The sequence below is a fragment of the Ursus maritimus genome, unplaced genomic scaffold (genome assembly GCF_017311325.1).
Source record: "Ursus maritimus isolate PB19 unplaced genomic scaffold, ASM1731132v1 scaffold_15, whole genome shotgun sequence".
NCBI lineage: Eukaryota > Metazoa > Chordata > Mammalia > Carnivora > Ursidae > Ursus > Ursus maritimus.
Window position 1 is genome coordinate 23,446,361 of NW_024423897.1, and position 21,132 is coordinate 23,467,492.

At 55.3% G+C, this 21,132-nt stretch overlaps 2 protein-coding genes across 3 annotated transcripts in view; one reads left to right on the forward strand and one right to left on the reverse strand.

The window, feature by feature from the left end:
• Positions 1-751: 751 nt before the first annotated feature.
• Positions 752-4,084, forward strand: IL17B (interleukin 17B; the record flags this gene model as incomplete). Its single annotated transcript, XM_040630618.1, has 2 exons — positions 752-1,149; positions 3,352-4,084. Coding segments are annotated over 2 exons (630 nt in total), but the record flags the coding sequence as incomplete, so codon positions are not given.
• A 4,940-nt stretch (positions 4,085-9,024) lies between these two features.
• PCYOX1L (prenylcysteine oxidase 1 like) overlaps positions 9,025-21,132 on the reverse strand; it is a 13,236-nt gene continuing 1,128 nt past the window's right edge. The window contains exons 1-6 of one of the 2 annotated variants that reach the window (XM_008692741.2): positions 20,170-20,309; positions 16,175-16,381; positions 14,536-14,710; positions 12,693-12,904; positions 10,441-10,581; positions 9,025-9,961 (exon numbers count right to left, since the gene is read on the reverse strand). In XM_008692741.2, the coding sequence (XP_008690963.2) occupies positions 9,303-9,961; positions 10,441-10,581; positions 12,693-12,904; positions 14,536-14,710; positions 16,175-16,381; positions 20,170-20,257 (1,482 nt within the window). In that variant the 5' untranslated portion in view covers positions 20,258-20,309 and the 3' untranslated portion in view covers positions 9,025-9,302. Of the gene's footprint in view, positions 9,962-10,440; positions 10,582-12,692; positions 12,905-14,535; positions 14,711-16,174; positions 16,382-20,169; positions 20,310-21,132 lie in introns of those variants that run through there. The other variant, XM_040630429.1, reaches the window with a different exon arrangement.

Consider the following 21,132-nt stretch of genomic DNA (forward strand, 5'->3'; position numbering starts at 1 on the left):
ACTGGTTTCTTGTCCACCGTGTGCTCCCTGTTCCAGAGCTACCGAAGGGCAGGGTTGGCGGCAGCCGTTCCCTGACCCAGCCACAGGGGTGTGAGACACTACGTGGAAACTGTTGCAATGTCTGTCCACACGGGGTCTGTGCTCAGTGGGGGACAGACGTATAAGAGAACCACACACACAGACTATAAGCCTGCAGTCACGCAAGGGGTGTGTGGTGTTGGGAGCCCAAGAAAGTCTGCTGAGGCACCCCTAAGTGACACTGTGCTGAGACATGAGGGGTAAGAGGCATTTAGAAGGTGAGGGGAGGCAGCACACTGCAGGGAGCAGCCTGTGCAAAGTCCCTGTGGCAGGAAGGAGCATGGTGGGAAGAAGGGCTTCAGAAAGGGCCAGAGGCTGGAGCACAGGTGTGAGAGGAAGTCCTGGGTGATCTGAGGAGGCAGAGCTCAGTTAGGGTGTTGTTACCCTGCGGGTGAACGGGGGTAAGCTGGAGGGTGACATGATCAGATTTGCATTTCAAACAGCTGTCCTTGGCCGTGGCATGGAGAACGGATTGAAGGAGCCAGGGAAGATTTGGGGAGAGCGGGTAGGAGGCTTCTGAGGGAAGTGAGGCTGGCTGCCCAGAGAAGTGGAAGGGTGGGGAGATGTTTAAGGGGTGCTACAGGAGGGACTCAGTGACGACTGTAGCCCATACACGCACGTGTGCTACACGTGTGATGGCCTGGCGGGACCAGGCCGGGCATATGGCAGGTGACGGGGGCCCCCACAGAGGCTCTCTTCCCTCTCTCCTCCCTGGGCCCTGAGTCTTGGCCCAGAGGGAGACCTGGCTCTCCTACCTTTGACGTGCGGCCTTCTTCCCCAGCTGTTCCTTCTCACCCTCTCCATCTCCCTGGGGCTGGGCCAGCCCAGGAACCCCAAAAGCAAGAGGAAGGGGCCAGGGCGGCCTGGCACCCTGGCTCCAGGGCCTCACCAGGTGCCGCTGGACCTGGTGTCACAGGCGAAGCCGTACGCCCGCATGGAGGAATACGAGAGGAGCCTCGGGGAGATGGTGGCCCAGCTGAGGAACAGCTCCGAGCCGGCCAAGAGGAAGTGTGAGGTCAACCTGCAGCTGTGGCTGTCCAACAAGCGGAGCCTGTCGCCCTGGGGCTACAGGTAGGCCGGGCCGTGCTGGGCAGCTGGGGGCAAGCCACACACCGTGCCCACTGTCCCCACCATTGTCCTCGTCAGACCTTGGATGCAGAGGCCGGAGCGCAGGTTTGCATCCCGGCTGGGCTTCTTACTGGGTGTGCGGCTGAGGGCAAGCTCAGCCTCCCGGAGCCTCAGTTCCTCGGTGTAAGTGCAGGGCTTACAGGTTCATTCTTCGTAGGTGGGTTTGTTTTTCACTTTAAAAAATTTAAATACAATTAGCCGACCTATAGTACATCATTAGTTTCAGAGGAAGAGGTCAGTGATTCGTCAGTTGCCTGTAACGCCCAGTGCTCATCACATCACGGGCCCTCCTTAATGCCCATCACCCAGTGACCCCAACTCCCACCCACCTTCCCTCCAGTGACCCTCAATTGTTTCCCATAGACAAGAGTCTCACTTCATAGGTTTTATAGGCTTGTTATTGAATGAGCTATGGGGATTACGGTTCACGTCCCCGCCGAAGCAAATGCAAGGCTGTCACTTCCTCCACCTCAGCCTTGTGCACGCTTCCCAGTGACAGTTCTTGCAGGTGGCATGGAGTTGCTGCGGCTGCGTCTGTCTCACATTATACTGGCACCTTCCCAGGGCCCGCATCAGAGTCATGGAAGGATTCTCGGGGCCCACGCAATCACAGTCTCCAGGAAGAGGCCCAGGAAGTGCTATTTCATACATCTCCGCGCGGTTAGGGTGCGCAGCCAGGTTTGTGGGTCAAGACCTGCCATCCCTGCTGATGGGGTCGGGGTCTCGGCTCGGCCATAGCTCTCCTTCTAGGCACAGACCCTGGCGTGCAGAAGGGGCCGAATGTCTATGTGCTAAACGAGTAATGCGGAAACAGACTAACCTGGAAGGTCCCTCACTCACAAATCAGGCCAAAGATTTTTTTTTAAGGTTTATTTGAGAAAGAGAGAGAGAGAGAGAGCAAGACCAGGAGGAGGGACGGGGCAGGGGGAGAGCGAGAATCTCAAGCAGACCCCCCGCTGAGTGCAGAGCCCAAAGGGGGGCTCAACCTCACAACCCTGAGATCATGACCTGAGCCAAAACCGAGAGTCGAATGTTTAACCAGCTGAGCCACGCAGGTGCCCCCAGGCCAAATATCTCTTAGCTGCACAACTTAGGTCCCGAGGCTGTAGAAGAACATGTTCAAGAGAACTTTCTGTGACGATGTGAAGTCTGATCTTGTAGCTTCGTGCGGCTACCGAGCCCTTGTCACGCAGCCGGGGCAACTGAGGAGCTCGTTTCGGTTATTCGTTAATTTTACATTGATTTATTTTAACTGAAGGATGGTTGACTAATTCTGATCGACTTAAATTTAAATAGCCACACGTGGCCACTGGCTACCGTATCTGCAATGTGGCAATTGGAAAGGTCCCGGAAGATCCTGCAAAGCTGGGCTTCAGACTTGACTGTGGCCTTGATTTGGGAGGGGATCTTATAAAAATGCAAGTTTTGATTCGGGAGATCTGGCGTAGGGATGAGATTTTGCATTTCTAATAAGTGGAGATGCAGATGCCTCAGGGCCACCGTCACACGGCCTCCCTCCCATTTAGCAGACCAGAAAGCTGAGGCCCGAGGAAGGCGAGGTCACAAAGTGAGTGCCTACACTCTCAGCTCGAGGAAGGAGCCTGTGTGTGCTGTCCGTCAGAGAGCACCTCATGTCTAGACAGTTTCACCCACGTGGTGGGAGTGTGAAAAGTCTGTCTTGAATGAAGAGAAACGCAGTCAGAATAGAGTCCAGGTCTCCTGACTCCTCTTCTGGTGATGATTAAGCATCGACGTGCTCATGTCATTTCCTGTGGATGAACTTTCCCGTGAATATAAACACGAGGCGGGGGAGGGGGCGGGACACAGAGGAAAGCCTTCGCTTCTTTGCGATCCCACAGTACAATCTAGTGCTGGGATGGGCAACTTGGGCATGAAAGAAGGGAACTGGGTGACTGACTGGTGACCTTGAGCCTGGATAACTTTGAGGCGGCCTTGTCTTCTAAGATCTTTGGTTTTCTCACCTGGAACCCAGAGTTCATCACTGCCCAGGCCCCCCTAGCAGAGCACAGTCTTGCTGCGGCGATGAAAACCCCAGTTAGGAAAGGTAGGGCTGTGGGGGCATAGGCACGGACTCGCCCAGTCCTGAGCACCTGCCACTCAGGGCTCTCCCCTGCCTTCTCGCAGCATCAACCATGACCCGAGCCGCATCCCTGTGGACCTGCCGGAGGCACGGTGCCTGTGTCTGGGCTGCGTGAACCCCTTCACCATGCAGGAGGACCGCAGCATGGTGAGCGTGCCCGTGTTCAGCCAGGTGCCTGTGCGCCGCCGCCTCTGCCCGCTGCCACCACGCACCGGGCCCTGCCGCCAGCGCGCCGTCATGGAGACCATCGCGGTGGGCTGCACCTGCATCTTCTGACCCGGGAGCCTGCGGGGGGCCAGAGACCAGCCTCCCTGCGCTCCCACACCCAGCAAGGCCCATGAAAAGTAAACGCTGTCTTTGGTTAAGCAAGACCTTGGGTTTGCTCCTTGTGGCTCTGAAGCCGAAACCAGGGTGGGGATGGGAGGTTGCAGGGAGGCAGATTTCGGATCAATATAAAGGAGGACAGTCCATCACTCAGAGTTCTCCAACACTGAGATAGGTTCATTTAAAAATACCGTATTCATTGCTACCATGTAGGGCAGTCACATACTTCCTTTAATTCGGGTTTATAAGCCAATTTCAAGCAAATTATTGGAGCTTGGTTGATCTAGACCTATATAGGAGCGAGCAAGCACAACTCTCCCCAAACTAGTCAAGGACACTTACAAACAAGCTCTTAGGAAGCGGTGAGTCCCAGTGTCTGGAAGGGTCCAGCTACTGCTGAGGTTCTCTGGGTCCTGGGCAACCGATCCCGGCTCTGACTGGACTAAGTGACCTATTAGGTCTCTTTCCGCTCTGAGAGTCTCTGCAGGCAGCCTTAGACGCAGAGAAGAGACTCTGGGTTGCCAAAGAGTCGGGGTTTTTCACCCGGGCCAGCCAGGCCCTGAGACTTCCCTGTGGGTATGCATTTTTCTGGGCTGGGATCCCTCGCTTTGAACTAACACTCAAGAGTTGAGAAGCACACCGGTGTAGGCCATCCTTTCCTCCGCCTTATGTGCAAAGGGATCCGGCTAGACGGCTTGCTGATATCAGTGATTCTCAAACCTTAGCTAGCACCAGAATCATCTGGAGGGCTCCTTAAAACAAAGGTTGCTGGGCCCCGCAGGCAGTGGTTCTAATTCAGTAGTTTCCAGGTGGGAGCTGAAACTTGGCTTTCCTTTTCCTTCCTCCCTTCCTTCCTCCCTTCCTTCCTTCCTCCCTCCCTCCCTCCCTCCCTCCCTTCCTTCCTTCCTTCCTTCCTTCCTTCCTTCCTTCCTTCCTTCCTTCCTTCTTATTAAAGATTTTATTTATTTATGTTAGAGAGAGAGAGCACGCGTTCAAGAGAGCATGAGTGGGCAAGAGGGGCAGAGGGAGAAGCAGACTCCCCATTGAGAGGGAGCCCAACTCGGGACTCGATCCCAGGACCCCGGGATCATGACCTGAGCAGAAGGCAGATACTTAACCGAGCCACCCAGGTGCCCCAGAAACTTGGCATTTCTAATGCAGTGGTTCCCAGGTGACACTGATGCTGTTTGCCTAGGGGCCACACTTCGAGAACCATTGGCTTTTTTTTTTTTAATTTAAATTCTAGTTAATTAACATACAGTGCAATATTGGTTTCAGGAGTAGAATTTAGTGATTCATCACTTACATACCACAAGTGCCATCCTTAATACCCATCACCCATCTCGCCCATCCCGTCCCCTCCATCAACCCTCAGTTGAGAATCAGTGGCTTATATCAAGACACTCTGCTGATCAAAAAGTCACCTCGGGCTGACTTGTCCTAAAGCCCTTCAGGTTCCTGCCCCCTGGATAACTCCCTACGCTTCCCATTAGCTCCTTGCAATTCAATCCTCCCCCTGACCTCCCAGCCCCTGCAGCTAGTCCTTAATCAGCTGTTCTAGGGTCTAAAAATACCTTCCCTACCCCAAGACAGCTGAGGGGGTGAGGCTATTTTCTGAGGGTAAGAATAGCTGGCACTTCAGAGATAATTTCAATAAGAGGCCAACAGCCAATATAGGGATAATTGGCTTGGCTCCTCTACCTTCGGTTTTAGCTCTGAAAGTTTTAAGAGTCTAATTCATGAAAGGGCAATGATTAGGTATGTGCCTGTCTGGGGTGGTAAGCAACTTACCTTTTTTGGTATTGTTCTAGAGTGGATACTGGTTAAAATTACCCCAGGAAGCTTTGGCCTGGTTCCAGACACATGGAAAATAGACTTCGTGTGCCAGCCCGAGCGGATGCCTTCCGCAGCCGTTCCTCCTCCCTGGGGCTGTTCATCTCTGAGGCCCCCGCAGCCTGCTCTCCCGGCCTTAGGACTTCAGCGGCATATGAGGGACCCATGGCCTTCAAGCCTGGTTGTGGGGTGAGGGCGTGGGAAGAACGGAGCTGCAGGAGGATTGCTCTAGTCCTGGGAGACCCTGGGTTCCCTGGGGCATGGGGACAGGGTGGGGAAACTCCTCATCCAGGTGGGGCAGGCTGTCCAATTCCTACCAGGCATCAGACACACGAGGTCCTCAATAAACACTGGTTAGTTTTCTAAGGATGCTGCCTTTTCCTCCGTCTGGGCTTCGGTATTCTCATCCGTGAAATGAGCAGATGGGATTTAGGATCTTTGGGGTCTTTTCCAGGGTTACCATTCTCCAGCTTAGGAACGTGGCCTCGTGAGCCTGGGCTGGCAGCTGGTCCTTCCCAGTCCCCTGGTTCAAAGGCAGCAGCAAGGAGCTCAGGACCTTTGGAGGTCCAGGGAGAGTGCTGGGTCTACACCATGCCCAGCAACCTCCTTTGGTTGAAGCCTACGTGTGTTTCATGTTTTGCGCTATCTGGTGAGGAAGCCGCACTCCACGAGAATAGGGGCTCCATCTGCCCCCTTCAGCGCTGCGTCTCCAGCACCTAGCATGAGGTCCAGCGCTGAAGAGGGTGCGGGGCTTGGGGAATGAATGGGTGCGTGCACGTGTGCATGGAGGCCTCTAGGGGGAGTTCAAGATCTGCCCCAGCTCCTGCTGCTCCTTCAAGGTGGCTCAGCAGCGAGATTCCTCTCGCCCCTGCCATTCCTTAGTCATCCCCAGCTCTGCCCTCCACAACCTCCCCTCCCTCCAAGTGTTGAAGTGTCACTTAGGTCACCTGCTCTGGGAGTGGAGTCCCTGCAAAGAGTTTTAATGTCCACCACACTGCTCCAGGACTACTGCGGAGGAGTGGGGCCTCCGTCCTTCTTTGTTTGGCAGATTATAGGGCTCTCTCTGTCTCTGCAAATGCCCTCTCTTCTCCCAGAGGGCTGTGGGCCCTTGGGGGCTCCTGTCCTGGTCTGAGAAGGCTAGGCTGGGTCCTGGGGCCAAGGCTTTCTGCTGGTCCCCATGCTCCCTCCTGCTACCTTCAGGAATCTCTGGATTTTCCTTGCAGGCAGAGAGGGGGTGAGATCCAGCTCCTAGGACTGGGCGTGGGGAAGCAGGCCAGCAGGAAGTGTGGGCATTTTGGCCGCAGTTGGTTCTGAGCTGTTCAGGCCTGTCTACCCAGATAAAGGAAGTTCCTGAAGAACGAGCCAGCTCCGCTGCAGTCAGGCTGGGGCACAGAGCCAAGGCCGCAGCTGAGGGCTGGGGGTCAGGTGTAACTGTCCTGGTTTGCCCCTTCTGTGTGCACAGCCTTAGGACCGCGAGGGAGGCATGGTTATCAGAGACAAGTTTGAAACAGGCCTTGGTCCTCTGGCCCAATACCGATGCTCATCAAAGACACCATGACAGCCCATGGCATCTTCATTTCCAACAGAGACCATGAAAAGATGTCATCACAGATTGAGGCCACTGGCCTTGAGAAGAGGGGAGGGCACAGCCCCATCCCGCATGTGGTTGACATCGAGGGTCTCTCTAACACCCTTTCCACGTTTCCAAATTTGTAGTTTGGATGAGACCCCCTCCGCTCCAGGGGAGGGACTTGACTCTTCTAAGCCAATCAGCTTCGTTGCACCCCGTGTCCTGATGACTGGGCTAGCAGCGGAGTCGTAAGCCAATCAGCACACACGGCATTTGCTTGGCCACAGCGAATTGGTTCAGCAGGGGCCCAACTGGCCCAGAGCCGGCTTTGGTTCACAGGCCCGAGAGACCTCTTGGCAGCCGTGCTTGACCAGGAGAGAAGAAATGGGTCTGGCACGGCACAGAGCTGATGCTTGCCCCGTGCCTGGACTCCCATAACCCGTAAGACCTTTTTATTGCTGGGGCCAGTTGAAGGTTGGTTTTCTACTGCTGCAGCCAAAAGCATTCTTACTGATGTGCCAGCTTCGCGGTTCCTGTAATAACCGACAGGTACGCGCTAGGTGCACTTCAAAGGCCCCATCTTCTTCACTGCCACCACTATCACCTCGGCACAGCAAAAACTACTTCGAGGCCAGTGTGGGCCTCCACCTACTTGCGGGGCATTTTGCCCCATGCTGAATTCAATTTTTTTTTTTTTAAGATTTTATTTATATATCTGAAAGAGAGAGAGAGAGGGCATGCGCCAGCAAGGGAAGGAGCAGAGGGAGGAGGAAAGAATCTCAGGCCGACTGCACTGAGCACAGAGCCCAAGGTAGGGCTCTGATCCCATGACCCTGAGATCATGACCTGAGCTGAAACCAAGTCAGATGCTTAATCGACTGAGCCACCCAGGCGCCTCTGAATTTAATTATTTTTAGGGAGAAGCTCCAGATTTAAGCCCTCTGAACTCACCAAGAGATCTTGGGTGAGTAATTTCCTCATGCTGGGCTGTTGTCACCATCTCTACAGAAAGAGGGAAGTTCGATGGATGACCCTGGGAGCCATTCCTGTTAGGAAAGCACAGTATCAGTTTGGCAGTGCTGTGTCCTCATCATTTCTGGGCCTCCCCCCAGAGCCAGATTTAATGGGTCTGGGTGGGAGCTGGGCATCGGCCTCTGTTTAATCTCGGAACTCCATCCTGACACCTTTCATCCTTTCTTCTGCTGGGATGAATGTCTGCAGGTAAGGTAGGGCTGCCCTCCACCATCTGGGAACTTGTATTCTTGCAAGAAAGATCCACCACATCACTCTTCAACCTTTGCATAATGGGTAGAATGGTCAACTCTTCCAGGTGCCAAGGAAAAGCTTTCCTCTTCCTATGGCCTGGTGTATTTCCCTTTTTCCACTGGTGGCCAGGAAGCTCAGAGTTATACTAATGGCTTCACTAACCATCTCAGTAACCATCTCTTCCTTGGGTCCCACCACCGTCATCTCTCCCAATATGCAGTGTGGTTGAGAGGCTTGGGTGGTGTCTAGGTACCTAGTTAAAAACTAGGACATATCCAGCACATGCACAGGAAATAGGAGCTATTATCAAGTCTTATGTTTTCTGATCTTCCCTTCTACTTTATTTTTAGCCATCTGGTACATGTCTCTATTTTTATTAAAGATTTTATTTATTTGAAAGAGAGAGGGCAAGAAAGAGAGAGAACGAACAGGGGGAGTAGCAGAATCTTAAGCCTACTCCCCGCTGAACGCAGAGCCTAGAGCCCAACGCAGGGCTTGATCCTAGGACCCTGAATCATGACCTGAGCTGAAATCAAGAGCCGGCAGCTCAACCGACTGAGCCCCTGAGGCGCCCTGGTACATGTGTCTCACTGTAGGTGCTGCCTGGCCTACGTTTTGGGAGTAGACCATGAAAAGCAATAAAGAATGTGATTCAGCATTCTCTGTCCTGTATTTCCTCCCAGTTATCCCCATCTTCGAGTTAGGAAACCAAGTCAGAAGCAGCTGGAGAGGCTGGATTTTTATTTCTTCTTAAAAAAAATAAATAAAATGAATAGAAGCCTGAATTTCCTTCCCTTCTCTTTTTCTCCCCTTAAAAAGAAGCAAACGCTGTGAAAGTCCTTAAGATAGAGAGGCAGAGAGTGGGCCACCTGGACCCGCGCCGGAAGGAGCAGCAGCTGCACGCAGGAGGACTGGCGGCGGGCGCAGCCTGNNNGGCCGTGGCCACTGTGGGATGAGCCATCTTCAGCGAGGGTGGGCGTTCCCGGGCTCCCCCCGGAGCCCTCACAGCTCCGTCTTCACCTTGTGCATCAAATCCTTTTGGTCGATCTTGTCCAGGTCCTGGTACCAGCGGTTGTAAGCCAGCAGGGCCACGTTCTTGGCAGCCACAGCCATCACCTCCACGGAGCTGGCCGCCCACTCCAGGGCATTGAGGTGGAAGAGCTGGTCGTGGAGGGCGAAGCGTGGGAGGGTGGTGTGGGAGCCGTACAGGGGGTGCGCCTGCCACTCGGCTGTCTGCACCGAGTAATAGGAGCGGAAGAGGGTCTTCAGCTGGGACCGGAGCAGGGGCTTGGGGGACTGGACTCGCCAAACGGCGGCCTCCTGAGGCTGCTTCCGCCGGAAGTTGGCCGAGATGTTGACGGGACAGATGTTGTCCAGAGAGCAGAAGAAGTTGGGGAAATCTGTAGTGAGGATGCTGGCAAAGGGGAAAAGCTTGGGGTCGGGGAAACCGAAGTAGGAAGAGTTGAGGTAGCCGTGGACCAAGGAGACCACGGTGGGCTGGAAAGAGCCCTGGGCGGCCTCGATGGGCGGGTCGAAGCCTTCAAAGGCGATGGAGCTGCTGTTGTCCAGGTGCAGGGGCGTGGCGATGACCACGATGTCATAGAAGTCGGAGCCGTTGCCCGCCTCATTCTCGTACTCTACATAGTACAGGGGTTTCCCTTCTGGAAGGAGAGAATAGAGCACAAAAGTCCATTTATTTCTTGCCCACTACCCACTGATCTCCACCTGGCATCCAGCGCTGAGGGTCCGAGGCTCTGGGGGCAGCAGGGCTGTCAGGATGGTGGGTCCTGGGCTTTCCATGCTGGCGTGGCTGCAGAGGGAGCACTGGACTGGGAGTCAGGAGTCCCGAGCTTTTGCTGTAGCTCTGCGGCTGACTAGCTGGAGGGACTGAAGCAAGGCTGAGGCTCAAAGTCGTCCACGGTCAATCGAACGGGGCTGGCTGAATGCTGAATGCGAGACTCAGCTTTCTGGCTCTGACATTTGAATCAGGACGACAGTGCCCTCTGGTGTCAATGGGCAGTGCTGGGGCTTCCCATTGGTTTTTTGGAACCACGTGGCAGCCTCAGGGTTTAGGGAGACTGGTGGACGTGTTCCCGGTCTAGGACATGGAGTAGCGACGTGCCCTGCTCTGCTCACTCACCTGTATTTTGCAGGGTCACGGAGGTCACTGTGGCATGGATCACATTGGCCTTGGTGAGCTTCAGCAGACCGGAACAAACCAGCTTGTTGCCTCCCTCCACAGACCACAGGCTGCCCTGGGCCCCGGCTAGCGACATGGCTCCTGGGCAAAGGGGGAGAGTGGCCAGTGGGTTCTCGGAATCACTGGGCTGTGGGGCTGGAGAGTCCAGCACCATCCTACCTGCTGGGCCTCCCTCTCAGGCCAAGACTCCCCCAGCATGGGCATGGAGGGACACACATACACGAATACAACAGAATTCACAGGGCTATGACGCGAAAACATGCTCAGTGCAAGAGCCATCGATTAAAGATCACAGATGATAAGATTCGTTCCTACTGCCTGCCCAGAAGGGGCAAATCCCCGGAAACACAAAGTGTATTTACGGCTGCCCAGGGCTAGAAGGCGGGGGGTTGTCAGCGAGGCGATGGCTACAGCTATGGGGTATCCTGGAGGCCGTGAGAATGTTCTACCACGGATTGTGACAACGGAGGCACAACTCAAATCCACTTTACATCAGTGAATTGGGGGCACCTCGCTGGCTCAGTCGGTGGAACGTGTGACTTTTGATCTTAGGGTTGTGAGTTCAAGCCCCACATTGGGTCGTTGGGCATAGCGATTACTTAAAAATAAAATCTTTAAAAAAATAAATGGGTGAATTGTGTGGTATATGAATTGTATCTTGAAAGATACTCATAAGCTACTGGAAGAATGAGCAGAAGAGCCTCGCTGAGGGGACACTTGGCGGGACCGCAAGGCTGGGAAGGAGCTAGCCATGCCAGCAGCCGGAGGGGCCCCATCCTGGGCACGAGGGGGGTGCTTGTCAAATACAAACCTTTTCATTCATTTATTCAACAAAAATGGGCTGAGTGCCTCCACTGGTCCAGGCCCTGTTCTAAGGGTTTGGGATACATCAGTAAACAAAGGAGACAGAGCTTCCTGCCCTTGGGAAGCCGACATTCTAGTGGGAAGAGATGGAAGAAGTAAATGAGATAGGCGGCTAGAAGCAGACACTGCAGGGTAGAGGGACGGGCACTGCTGGGGGCAGGAGGAGGCGTCCACATGGTTGGGAACTGTGCGGTAGGGTAGCATCAATGAAAAGGAACATCTGCACAAAGTCAGAGGTTACCAGGGGAGCAAGAGTTTATCACGACTGTGTCTCAGGGAAGAATGTTCCAGGTGGAAAAAAAGCCCTAAAGCAAGAGTGCATCTGGAACGCTCCTGGGCTGGGATGAGTGAGTGGGGAGGTGGTGGGGCCTGGACCATGGAGGACCTTGCAGGCCACTGGAAGGACTCTGGCTTTTACCTGAAGGCAAGTGGGAGCCCTTGCAGAGTGTAACACATAGGTCTGATCTGATGTGTCTTTTGTTTTGAAAGGGTCATCCAGCTGATGTACTGAGAATAGCCTGCAAGGGGAAGGGGGGCAGTGGTGGGGGAGGGGGGCTTGGCAGGGGACTTGCAGTAATCCGGGTAAGGGATGCTGACAGCTCAGACCAGGGAGGAAGCAGTGGTGGGAAGCAGTCGGATTCTGGATATATGTGGAAGGCAGAGCGAATGAGATTTCTTGACATATGTGATGGATATGAGATAAAGCACGAGTCCAGGTTTTGGCTGGAGCAACAGAAAGGGGCTATTACCAACCAGGCTGGGGACACTCAAAGAGAGACAGGCTGGAGGGGAAAGGTCAGGAGCTCAGGTCTGGCCACCCTGAGTGCCCCCGGGCGCACCAGTGGAGACATAAGGGTAGCACCTGACATGTGAGCCTACAGTCCTGCAGGGAGGTCTGAGCTGGGGGTCATGCTTGGGAGTCAGTGGGTGGAAGTGTGAGTAGCTGAGAGGCAGACCAAGGGCTGAGCCTGCACCTTCCATGTCGGGGGGCTAGAACAGAAGCACCCAGCCTGCGCTGGACGATGGCAGGCTGTGCACGTGCCCGCTTGCCCCAGTGGGGCAGGTCCTGAAGCCAGCCCAACCAGGAGTGGTGGAAACACATTGGACCTAAGATCTGAGCTTCGCCTCCACCACCTGAGAAGTGGGGTGAACATTACCTCCTGCCAGCCTGGAGGACCAATGCCAGAATCCAATGGAGTTGAGGCAATAAGATGCTTGGGCAACTGTACTGAGCCTGGTAAGTGTGAGGTGGGTGCGGGGAGCCCAGCCTACTCTGGGCACTGTGGGCCAGGGAAGGGCAGGAGACAGGCCGAGGGCCAGAGGCTCACCGGCAAAGGCGGGCATCGCTGCAGACTGGCCATAGCTGGCCCGCAGGACGGCGGAGACGACGTCGTCGATAAAGCGCTGAGTGACGCCCACCTGGAGCAGGGACTCGGCCACGGAGCGCTGGGTCATGTTGACGAAGGCAGACTCCCCCAGCGAGTAGAGCAGCTCCTCCACGCCCGAGAAGGCATAACCATGGGCCTGGTACTTATAGATCCTGGGAGACACGCAGAGTTGGAGCCCATGTATGGAACGGCCTTTTGGCTGACCACCCACTCCCGGCTCACCGTACCTGGGAGGCCCAGCCGGGCCCCGCCCCTCCTCCCCATGTAGGGGGTGAGAGAGGAGGCTGGTTACTTGGCCTGTTTGCTAACTCTGGTGGGCCTTTCCCAACTATAGGGACAGTGCAGGAGGTAGGGCAAATACTCTGGAACCCCACTAGACCGGGCTTTGCATCATGGCTTTGCTAAAGGACAACTCTGGTACCTCTAAGAGCCACTCCCTGCCTGAGGACACAGTCCTCACCCAGAGGGGACTGCCAGGCAGCGGGCCACAGCCCACCCCCACTGACACATCCCTCCCTCCAGCAGTGTGGGCTCCACGCTGGCTTCTAGGGCCATGTTGGACCTGATGGCACCTGCCTCATGCCAATGTGGTCACACTCTGTGCCAGCCCAGCCTGGCCTCCCTTCTGGCTCAATCTGACAGGGCTCCCATGCACCCCGAGTTCCCGTCTCATCCCTCCACAGCTCCCCCAGTCTCAGGGACTAGTAGGTGCGGGGACTTGTTGGCTGATGGATTTCCAGAGGCACTGGTCTTTGAAATGCTGCCTCTGCTTGGGCTGCTTTGTCAACGTGTTGAGTCTGGTTATAACGGGACATCCAGACAGAGTTCCTCTCCCATGAAAGAAAAAAGTCAGCGTTGTCCATTTGGGTAAAATGGACAAGGGAGAAAGACATAAGAAAGAGGGGTAAGGACATTACGTTTGGGGGACATCTGGAAAGTAGAAGGTAGAGATGCCATGAAGAGCATAGGTGTGGAGGTGGAGAGAGTGGTGAAGTGCCAGGACCCAGCAAGGAGGCCGGGGGGCTATCCTGAATGTCTACGTCTGGGCCAGGAAGCAGGGAGGACCATCAGGAGAAAGCTGGAGTGCCAGTGGCGAGCGGGTGAACGGTGAGAAGTGGACAGAGTGACACTGGACATCTGAAGGAGTGGGGGAGGAGGCCGGGGCCCAAGGCGGCAAGAGGTGATGAACAAAGGAGTTTGTTCGAGATGGGAAAACTGGGGGACGGTAGGGCTTCTAAGTGCACGGCCCGGGGCTGTAGGAGGCCTGTAGATGTGCTTCATTCAGCTTATTTCTAAGATGAACTGGTTGAGTGTACTGAAAAACCAGGAGATTTCACACATCACTCTGGATTTCCAGCTGCTTCTAAAAAACTGGGAGACGTAGCCACAGGAGGTGGGCATCCCACATGGCCACAGCTGGCTCTAGCAGAGTGCTGGCCTCCGCCTGCAGATGGGGCCCTACTCCTTGGGGCACCCCACTCCCCTCTCTCCTCTTCCACCAGCTGCCTCCCAGGTAGGCCCTGGCAGGTGGCTGCATGGGCAAGCCCCGCTCCGAGCCCTCGGTTTCGCGGAGGGAAGGAACGCAGCGCGACCACACCGGAGACCCATCCCCGCACGACGGCGGCCCGGTCCTCGCGCTGGGGGCTCACCCAGAGGCAGGACTGGACCGTGAGGGGCTCTCCCCCTTCTCCTGCTTGACGGCTGGCTTTCGGGCCAGCCGGCTCCTTCCCTGTCCGCCTTCCTCGCTCCCCCCGGCACCCCTCCGCGGCCCGCGCCGCCGTACCTCATGAACTTCTCCATGACCTCCTCCACCCACATCTGCAGCCTCAGGAAGCTGATGCCGTAGTGCCACCAGAGGCGGAAGACGTTGAGCAGGTACCAGTCCGTCTCCTCCAGCACGAAGTGCTCCCCGCTGAAGACGGCGCTCCTGCCCACCACCTCTCGCCGGGGCCGCAGCCCTAGGGAGACAGCGCGGAGCCCCTCAGGTCCCTCTCGGAGGGCCCCCCAGGAGATCGAGCGGCGCCTGAGCGACACTGAGGGTCCTCCCGAAGGATGCAAGTGGACTGGCTCCTTTAAAGGACTAGGAACACACGACGGTCTGTTGATGCTGCCGGCTTAACACGGCCCACGAACGCACTGGGCAGGCTCGTCGATAAAGACGTGGGAATGAAAATAATGTACCCATTTACAGTTGTTGTTTTTCCCAACAGGGATGCACTCCGCCACGAGTGCGGGAAATTCAGATGTCATCCCGGAATGTCCAGGGACTGACTGCTTGCTCTCGGATGGCAGCCCTGGGCACCAAGACCACCTGGACAGAGTCCCAGCTCTTCGCCACCGTCCCCACGCGACGGCTTACGGAGCGCTAAGGCTTCAGCATCTCGCTCCGGCCTCTCTCAGCCTGGGGAGAGGCAGAACAGGCGACAGCACCCCCAGTTGCAGATGCAGAAATCGAGGCTTAGGTTGTAGGACCTGCCCCAAGTCACAGGTGTTTGTTTCTTCCCCCCACCCCTTCCTGTCCCTGAGCCACTGAGTTCCCCATCGCGGAGGCCACATTCCCTCAGCAATCCTTCCAGGGATGTTTCCTGCCAGCACTCCTAAGAATGTATGTATATATCTAGGAGTTACTCCTCCGCCCCCACATACCATACACGGCTCTGCACCTTACTGACATACTGTGTCTCCGAGAATGTTCTATACTTGGGCCTAAAGGACTTCCTCAATCTGGCGGAATAGTCTGCCGTGTACTTAAACAGTATCTACTCTCAGATCCCGGAGGGTGGGCAGGTGGGTATTTTCAACCTTCTGCTACCTCAGACAACGCTGTGATGCATAACTTTGTTTGGATGCCACTTAGCACGTCTGCAAGTACACCTGCAGGGCCACTTCCGAGAAGTAGAGTTTGTGTGTCAAACACTACCCCTGTTTGTGGTTTTGCTAGATGCTGCCGGGGTTGAATCCAGCTCTTACTCATTCGCGGCGGGGCCACAGCAGAGGGGTAGACACCCCCTGAGCCTTCATTTCCTCAGATCTAACACCTGTCTTGCAGGAGGGCGGCTGGGTAGGGAGGATTGGGCGTGACATAATGCCCACATCCCACCTAGAAGGATGCCAGGTACCTGGCAAGCCCACACCATGTGGAAGCCGTTATGATTATGGCTATCGACAGGCAGCAAATTGAAAGGGAAAGAAACTGGCTGGGGAGTCAAACCTGGGTTCTAATCCCGGCTCTGCAACTAACTCACTGTGTAACCTCAGGCAAGTTCCTTCCCCTCTCTGGTCTCAGCTGCTCCATCTGTAAAACGAGGAGATTGGGCTACATGACCTTCTGGCCTTGACCTTCCGGGCCACGTGGGAGGAGCCCAATGGCTGCCGCCAGCCCTGGGCGCAACACACGGGGAGCCCGGGCACGGTGCACTCACCCAGCTGCTTGACGAAGTCCTGCATGTGCAGGCTCAGGGAGTGGAAGGAGGCGGCCCCGCTCTCATAGTGCTGCTTGTTGACAGAGATGGTGGCCAGGCGGCCGCCCACAGTCCCCTTCTCGAACACGTCGATCTGCACCCGGGGGCCGAAGTGTTGCTGGAGGAAATGGGCCACTGCAGAGCCCCCGATTCCGGCCCCAACCACGGCTGTCAGCAGGCCCGGGAGGCAAAGGAGGGGAGAGAGAGAGAGAGCACAGGCAGGCGTGAGGCCGCAGGTCCCACCCTCACCGCCCCCTGGGTTCCCTTGCATTTCACAGTTTTATCACCTTTCAAAAAGGAAATTTGCAGGCTAGTTTTTAAGTAAAGCTATTTACAAAGAGCAAAGGACAATCTGAAAATTGTCACCTACCCTAACACTCATTTTATAATGAAAAAGACACATTAGCAGGAAAGAATCTCAACATTCTGGATGGTCATTTAAAGAGAATACATTTAGTTTTACACACACTCATTACCTTGTCCCTATTTTTATTTCACTCTGAATTGGTGAAAACCCGGTCACTGCAGGTACTGTTAGGTGAGATCAGTGTTTGGAAACCACTCCTTCATCTGGGGGTTGGCAAACTACAGCCCGTGGGCCAGTCCTAGACGGGCGACTGTTTTTGCAAACAGAGCTCTCCTGGAACACATCGCCCTCTTTCTGGGGCTTGTTTATGGCTGCTTTCACGCTAGGGCGGAAGAGATGAGTAGCTGCCACAGAGACTGTACGGCCTTTGCAGCCTAAGGTATTTACTCTCTGGCCCTTCACTGAAGAAGTCAGCCAACCCTTGCTCTAGGGCAACCTACCCCCTGACACTTTAATCACTTCTACATCGGTGTTTGCCAAGACTGGAACGCACCCTGGGAAGGGCTGCTCACTACCGTGCAGGGCGCTCTATGCCGGTTTGGACTCTCGTTCCAAAGTTTCACCTTTGATGTCTTTGGGGGATCTTATCTACTGTCTTTACTACGCCTCCTGCTTTCCTGCTCTTTGCAAACTTGGTTCATAAGTCATGAGTGTTCTCATCCAAGTCGCTGATAAAATGTTCCGCTGGCGATGTGCGCTCTGAGGGGTACTAGGCACAACTGTCCGGACAGATCCCGATCTAGGGGCTCATACTCAACAGCACTGCGCAAAGACAGCAAGGCAGCCATGAAGCGACTGAACCGGACAGCCACACCGCCTGCAATTAGAGACACAGCTTTCCTCTCATCTGGCAGTCTGTCCAAACAGAAAAGGAGAAAAATCTGGTGTTGGTTTGTCCTTACTAGACCCCTGCTGGAGCCATGACAGACCCCTAGCTCCTGTAAGGAGGCAAAAAATACACGGTTCTTATGATGGGCCTCCATTTACTTATGCACTCCCTGCCCCAACTCCAGCACTCCACCTTCTTGTCTGCCTCGACTTCTTTGGCTGTGGAACTCACGACTTTGCTCTCTCACACTCGTGCCTTGGCCTACGTCGCTCCCTTTGTCAGGAAGGCTGCTGCCTTTTGCCTCGCTGCTTCTATGGCCCCATGTGCAATTACAGCTTGACTTGCCTCGCTCACAGAAGACAAGTCAGGCGTCACTCCCACATATTGCTACAGCACGCACTCCTTCCCCGGGGCCTCGTGCTTGCACACTGCGCTCTACTGGTCCGTTTAAGGACTGAGAGCAGCTCACGAGGCCCCCAGATCCCGGCAGGCAGTAAAGCTAAGTATTTGTTGCATCTTGAAAAAACAAACCACCTCCTCCTTTTCGGTGTTTACAAAGCCATTTCCAAGAGTGCCCTTAACCTTTTTCAACCAGTGTGCTCCCCTCCCCTCCGTTTGCGACAGAGCCCCAGATTACCCATTTTTCAGAGGAACTAATATCACGAGGCCTGGAAGCTGCCCATAGGGCTAGAGGGAAGCAGAAGAGCTCACCTCATTGAGAAGCAGCTCATTCAACGCCCACAAACCGACACCCACTCCCTGGTCCATGGTAAGATGTGCTAGGGCACCAGAAAATCAAGCAGGGCTTTTGTCCTCCTGAGCTCATGCAGGGAGTGGGCAGACTCATGCACAGTGAGCTATGACCACGTGTGACCAAGTGTGACCACAGGGTTCTAGGGACTCCTGAAGAGGAAGCAACGAATTCTGCCAGAGCATGTGAAGACACAGGCGAAAGTAACGTCTAGACCAGGACCCTGGAGGACAATCGGCTTTGCCGGGCAGCGGAAACACATTCTTCCTGACGAGAACAGCGCGAGCACAGGGGTGTGTGGAACTGTGGGGGTGGGGGCTAAAGGGTCCCATGTCACACTGAGGTATTCGGATTGGACCCTGCAGCAGTCTGGGGGTGAAGCCATCGTCACAGGAAGCTCCCCATTGTCGTGCAGAGTCCAAACCACCGCAGGCGAACGGACGCTTCTGTCAGACAGCTGAGGACAATCAAAAAAGCTACTGAGCATCTCGGCATTGCCAAGTGTCCTGCCCTGGGTAACCCCTGGGGCCAGGGAGGCAGGGTCGAGGCAGGCAACCAGCTCTGCACTGCTGGAAACAGGAGTGCTGGGAGGAGGCCCTGCCCCTTCCCCAGGGGCCGGTGTGAAGTGTCTTGCTCTGTTGCCCCTTTTTGAGAGATGAAGGGAGTGCCCTGCACCTCCAGACACAGCCTGCCTAACTTCCCCATCCTTCGGACACTGGCTCAACATCCACCTTCTCCCTGAGGTCTTCTCTGACCACCCTAGCTCTCAGGATTTTCTCTCCCCTGAAAACCCTAAACTCTCAGTCCCGAACTGATTTCTGGCGGGCTCGCCTGTCTTAACCCTTTATGGCCTCAGCTGCGGTTTTATAATCCAAAGAAGCCTTAGCACTGTAGTAGCCGGGTCTGTGGTGCTCCCACGGGACACGCCTCGCTGCCAACAAGGGTGCAGAGGGCAGCTTGTGGAGTGGGGACTCTGTCCCCCCATACTAGAAGCCTAGCATCTCTGCCTGTGGGAATTTTATATGTGAGGGACAGGAAAATCTTGAGGAGTCCTGTCGAGTTAAAATGACAATTGTTAAGAGAAATAAACTGCAAACAAATATGGAACTCTAGTCATTGAGATGCATGAGGAAGTATTTAGCAAAGTGTCCTAATGTCTGCAATTTATTTTGAAATGCATTAAGATGTAAGATGAATTAATGGGGGGGGGGGTGATAGTTATGTAATAACGCAAGTATAGGAGCAGTTTGCTAAGGGCAGAATCTAGGTGGTGAGTACACAGTAGCTCAGTGTATATCCAGTTCTTTCAACTCTGCTGTACATTTGAAAATCCTCAAAATAAAATATTGTAATAAAACCCAAGATGACTGCTGTTAAAAGTTCTCCACTGTCATTCAGCAAACTGATCGCCAGCAGACCTACCATGGGTTCTGTCTCCTATTCTCCCTGAGGTTTTGGTTTAGATATTCCTTCTAGGAAGCCCTCCCTGAGCCTGGTAGATGGACGAACCGCTCTTCCTATCAGGGTACCTTCTCAGCCTTACCACTGACTTCCCTGTATTGTGCAGTCTTGTCTCCACACAGCAACTACGGAGCTCTGTGCCTGCTACACGGACGGCCCTCAATAAACCTTTATGAATGACATCACCCAGACCCGGTCCTCTCTGTCATCCATCGGGGCACCTGGCGAAGAGCCAGGTCTACCGCGGATGCTCAATGCCCCTGGACCTTCTGGTGAGATCAGTGGCCAGTCCGGTCCCAAGCTTGCTCTTTTCCGCCCCAGGGAGCCGTCGCCACATGCCCATGCCACCCGGGATCAGCACCTTGCCTACCGCCAGTCCCCTTCCTCGCCCAGTCTCAGTCCCTCGCCCCTTCTCCAGCCAGTTCCTCTGACGAGGACCCTCCCTCGCCCAGCTTTCTTCTCCTTCCCCCACCCGGTTGCTCCCGGCTACGATCCTTTTCCCCTCGTAGCCCTCCCCTGCGCAGCCCCGCACCCCGTCCTTCCCGCACCGATTTTGCTGGGCCGGGCGTCTCCGCCTGTGGCGGCGGCGGCCAGGAACGCGGCCAGCGCGGCGAGGAGCCGGGCAGCGCGGGCCATGGCGGGCGGCGATCCGGACAGCACGCCTGGGCTCGGCGCTCGCGGGTTGGCGCTGGGCTCGCCGCCCCGCCCCGGCGCCCCACTGGCTGTTCCGCCTTCAGCCCGGCGGGCCCCTGCCTGTCATTGGTCGAGCAGCTGTCTTTCTCCAGCGCGAGGCGCTCATTAGCTGCATCCCTCTCGGGCAGGCTCTCTCGGTAGCCGCTTCCCCGTCCCGCCTCCTGGATGCGGCTTCCCCATTGGCTGGCTCGTCCTGCCCACGCGCAGGTGTGCGCGCTCCGGGTGCCCAGCATCAGGACCAGGGCCCGGCTGCTGGGAGATTCATGCCAGAGGCGGCGGACCTCGGGTCCAGTCCAACCCCTGCGGGTTCCTAGCTCTCTAACGGCCGTCTCTGTGTCTCCTTCGGTTTCCCTGCTCCCCCGTTCTAGGTGGTTGTGGCAATCACGTGACATCAGGGACGTGATGCCGCTTGGCAGTATCTGCCACTGCAGCAAATTGCTGACCAAGCGTGTGCGGCCATGGTGGCTAGGCGCTCCCCTCCGCGTGTGTGGAAGCAAGGGTGGGTGCTTTCGAGACTGCTGTCACTGGCGTGTATTTGCAGGTTTTACATGCAGCTTGTGTCTCTGCCTTCTGCTTAACAAAAAGGGAAGGGTTTCATCCAGTCTCCTCTCAGAGGGAGGAAAGGTAGCAAAGGAGGGAGAAGCTCCCTTTTTCAGCCTCTCAGAAAACAAGAGCAGCTCAGTGTGGTTAGTTCATTACACAGTGAAGGACAGAATACTCTAGCCGAAAATAAAGTTGGGGATGAGTTTCAGGATAAATAAGGAAAACCTTTATTTATTTATTTATTTATTTATTTATTTATTTATTTATTTATTTAT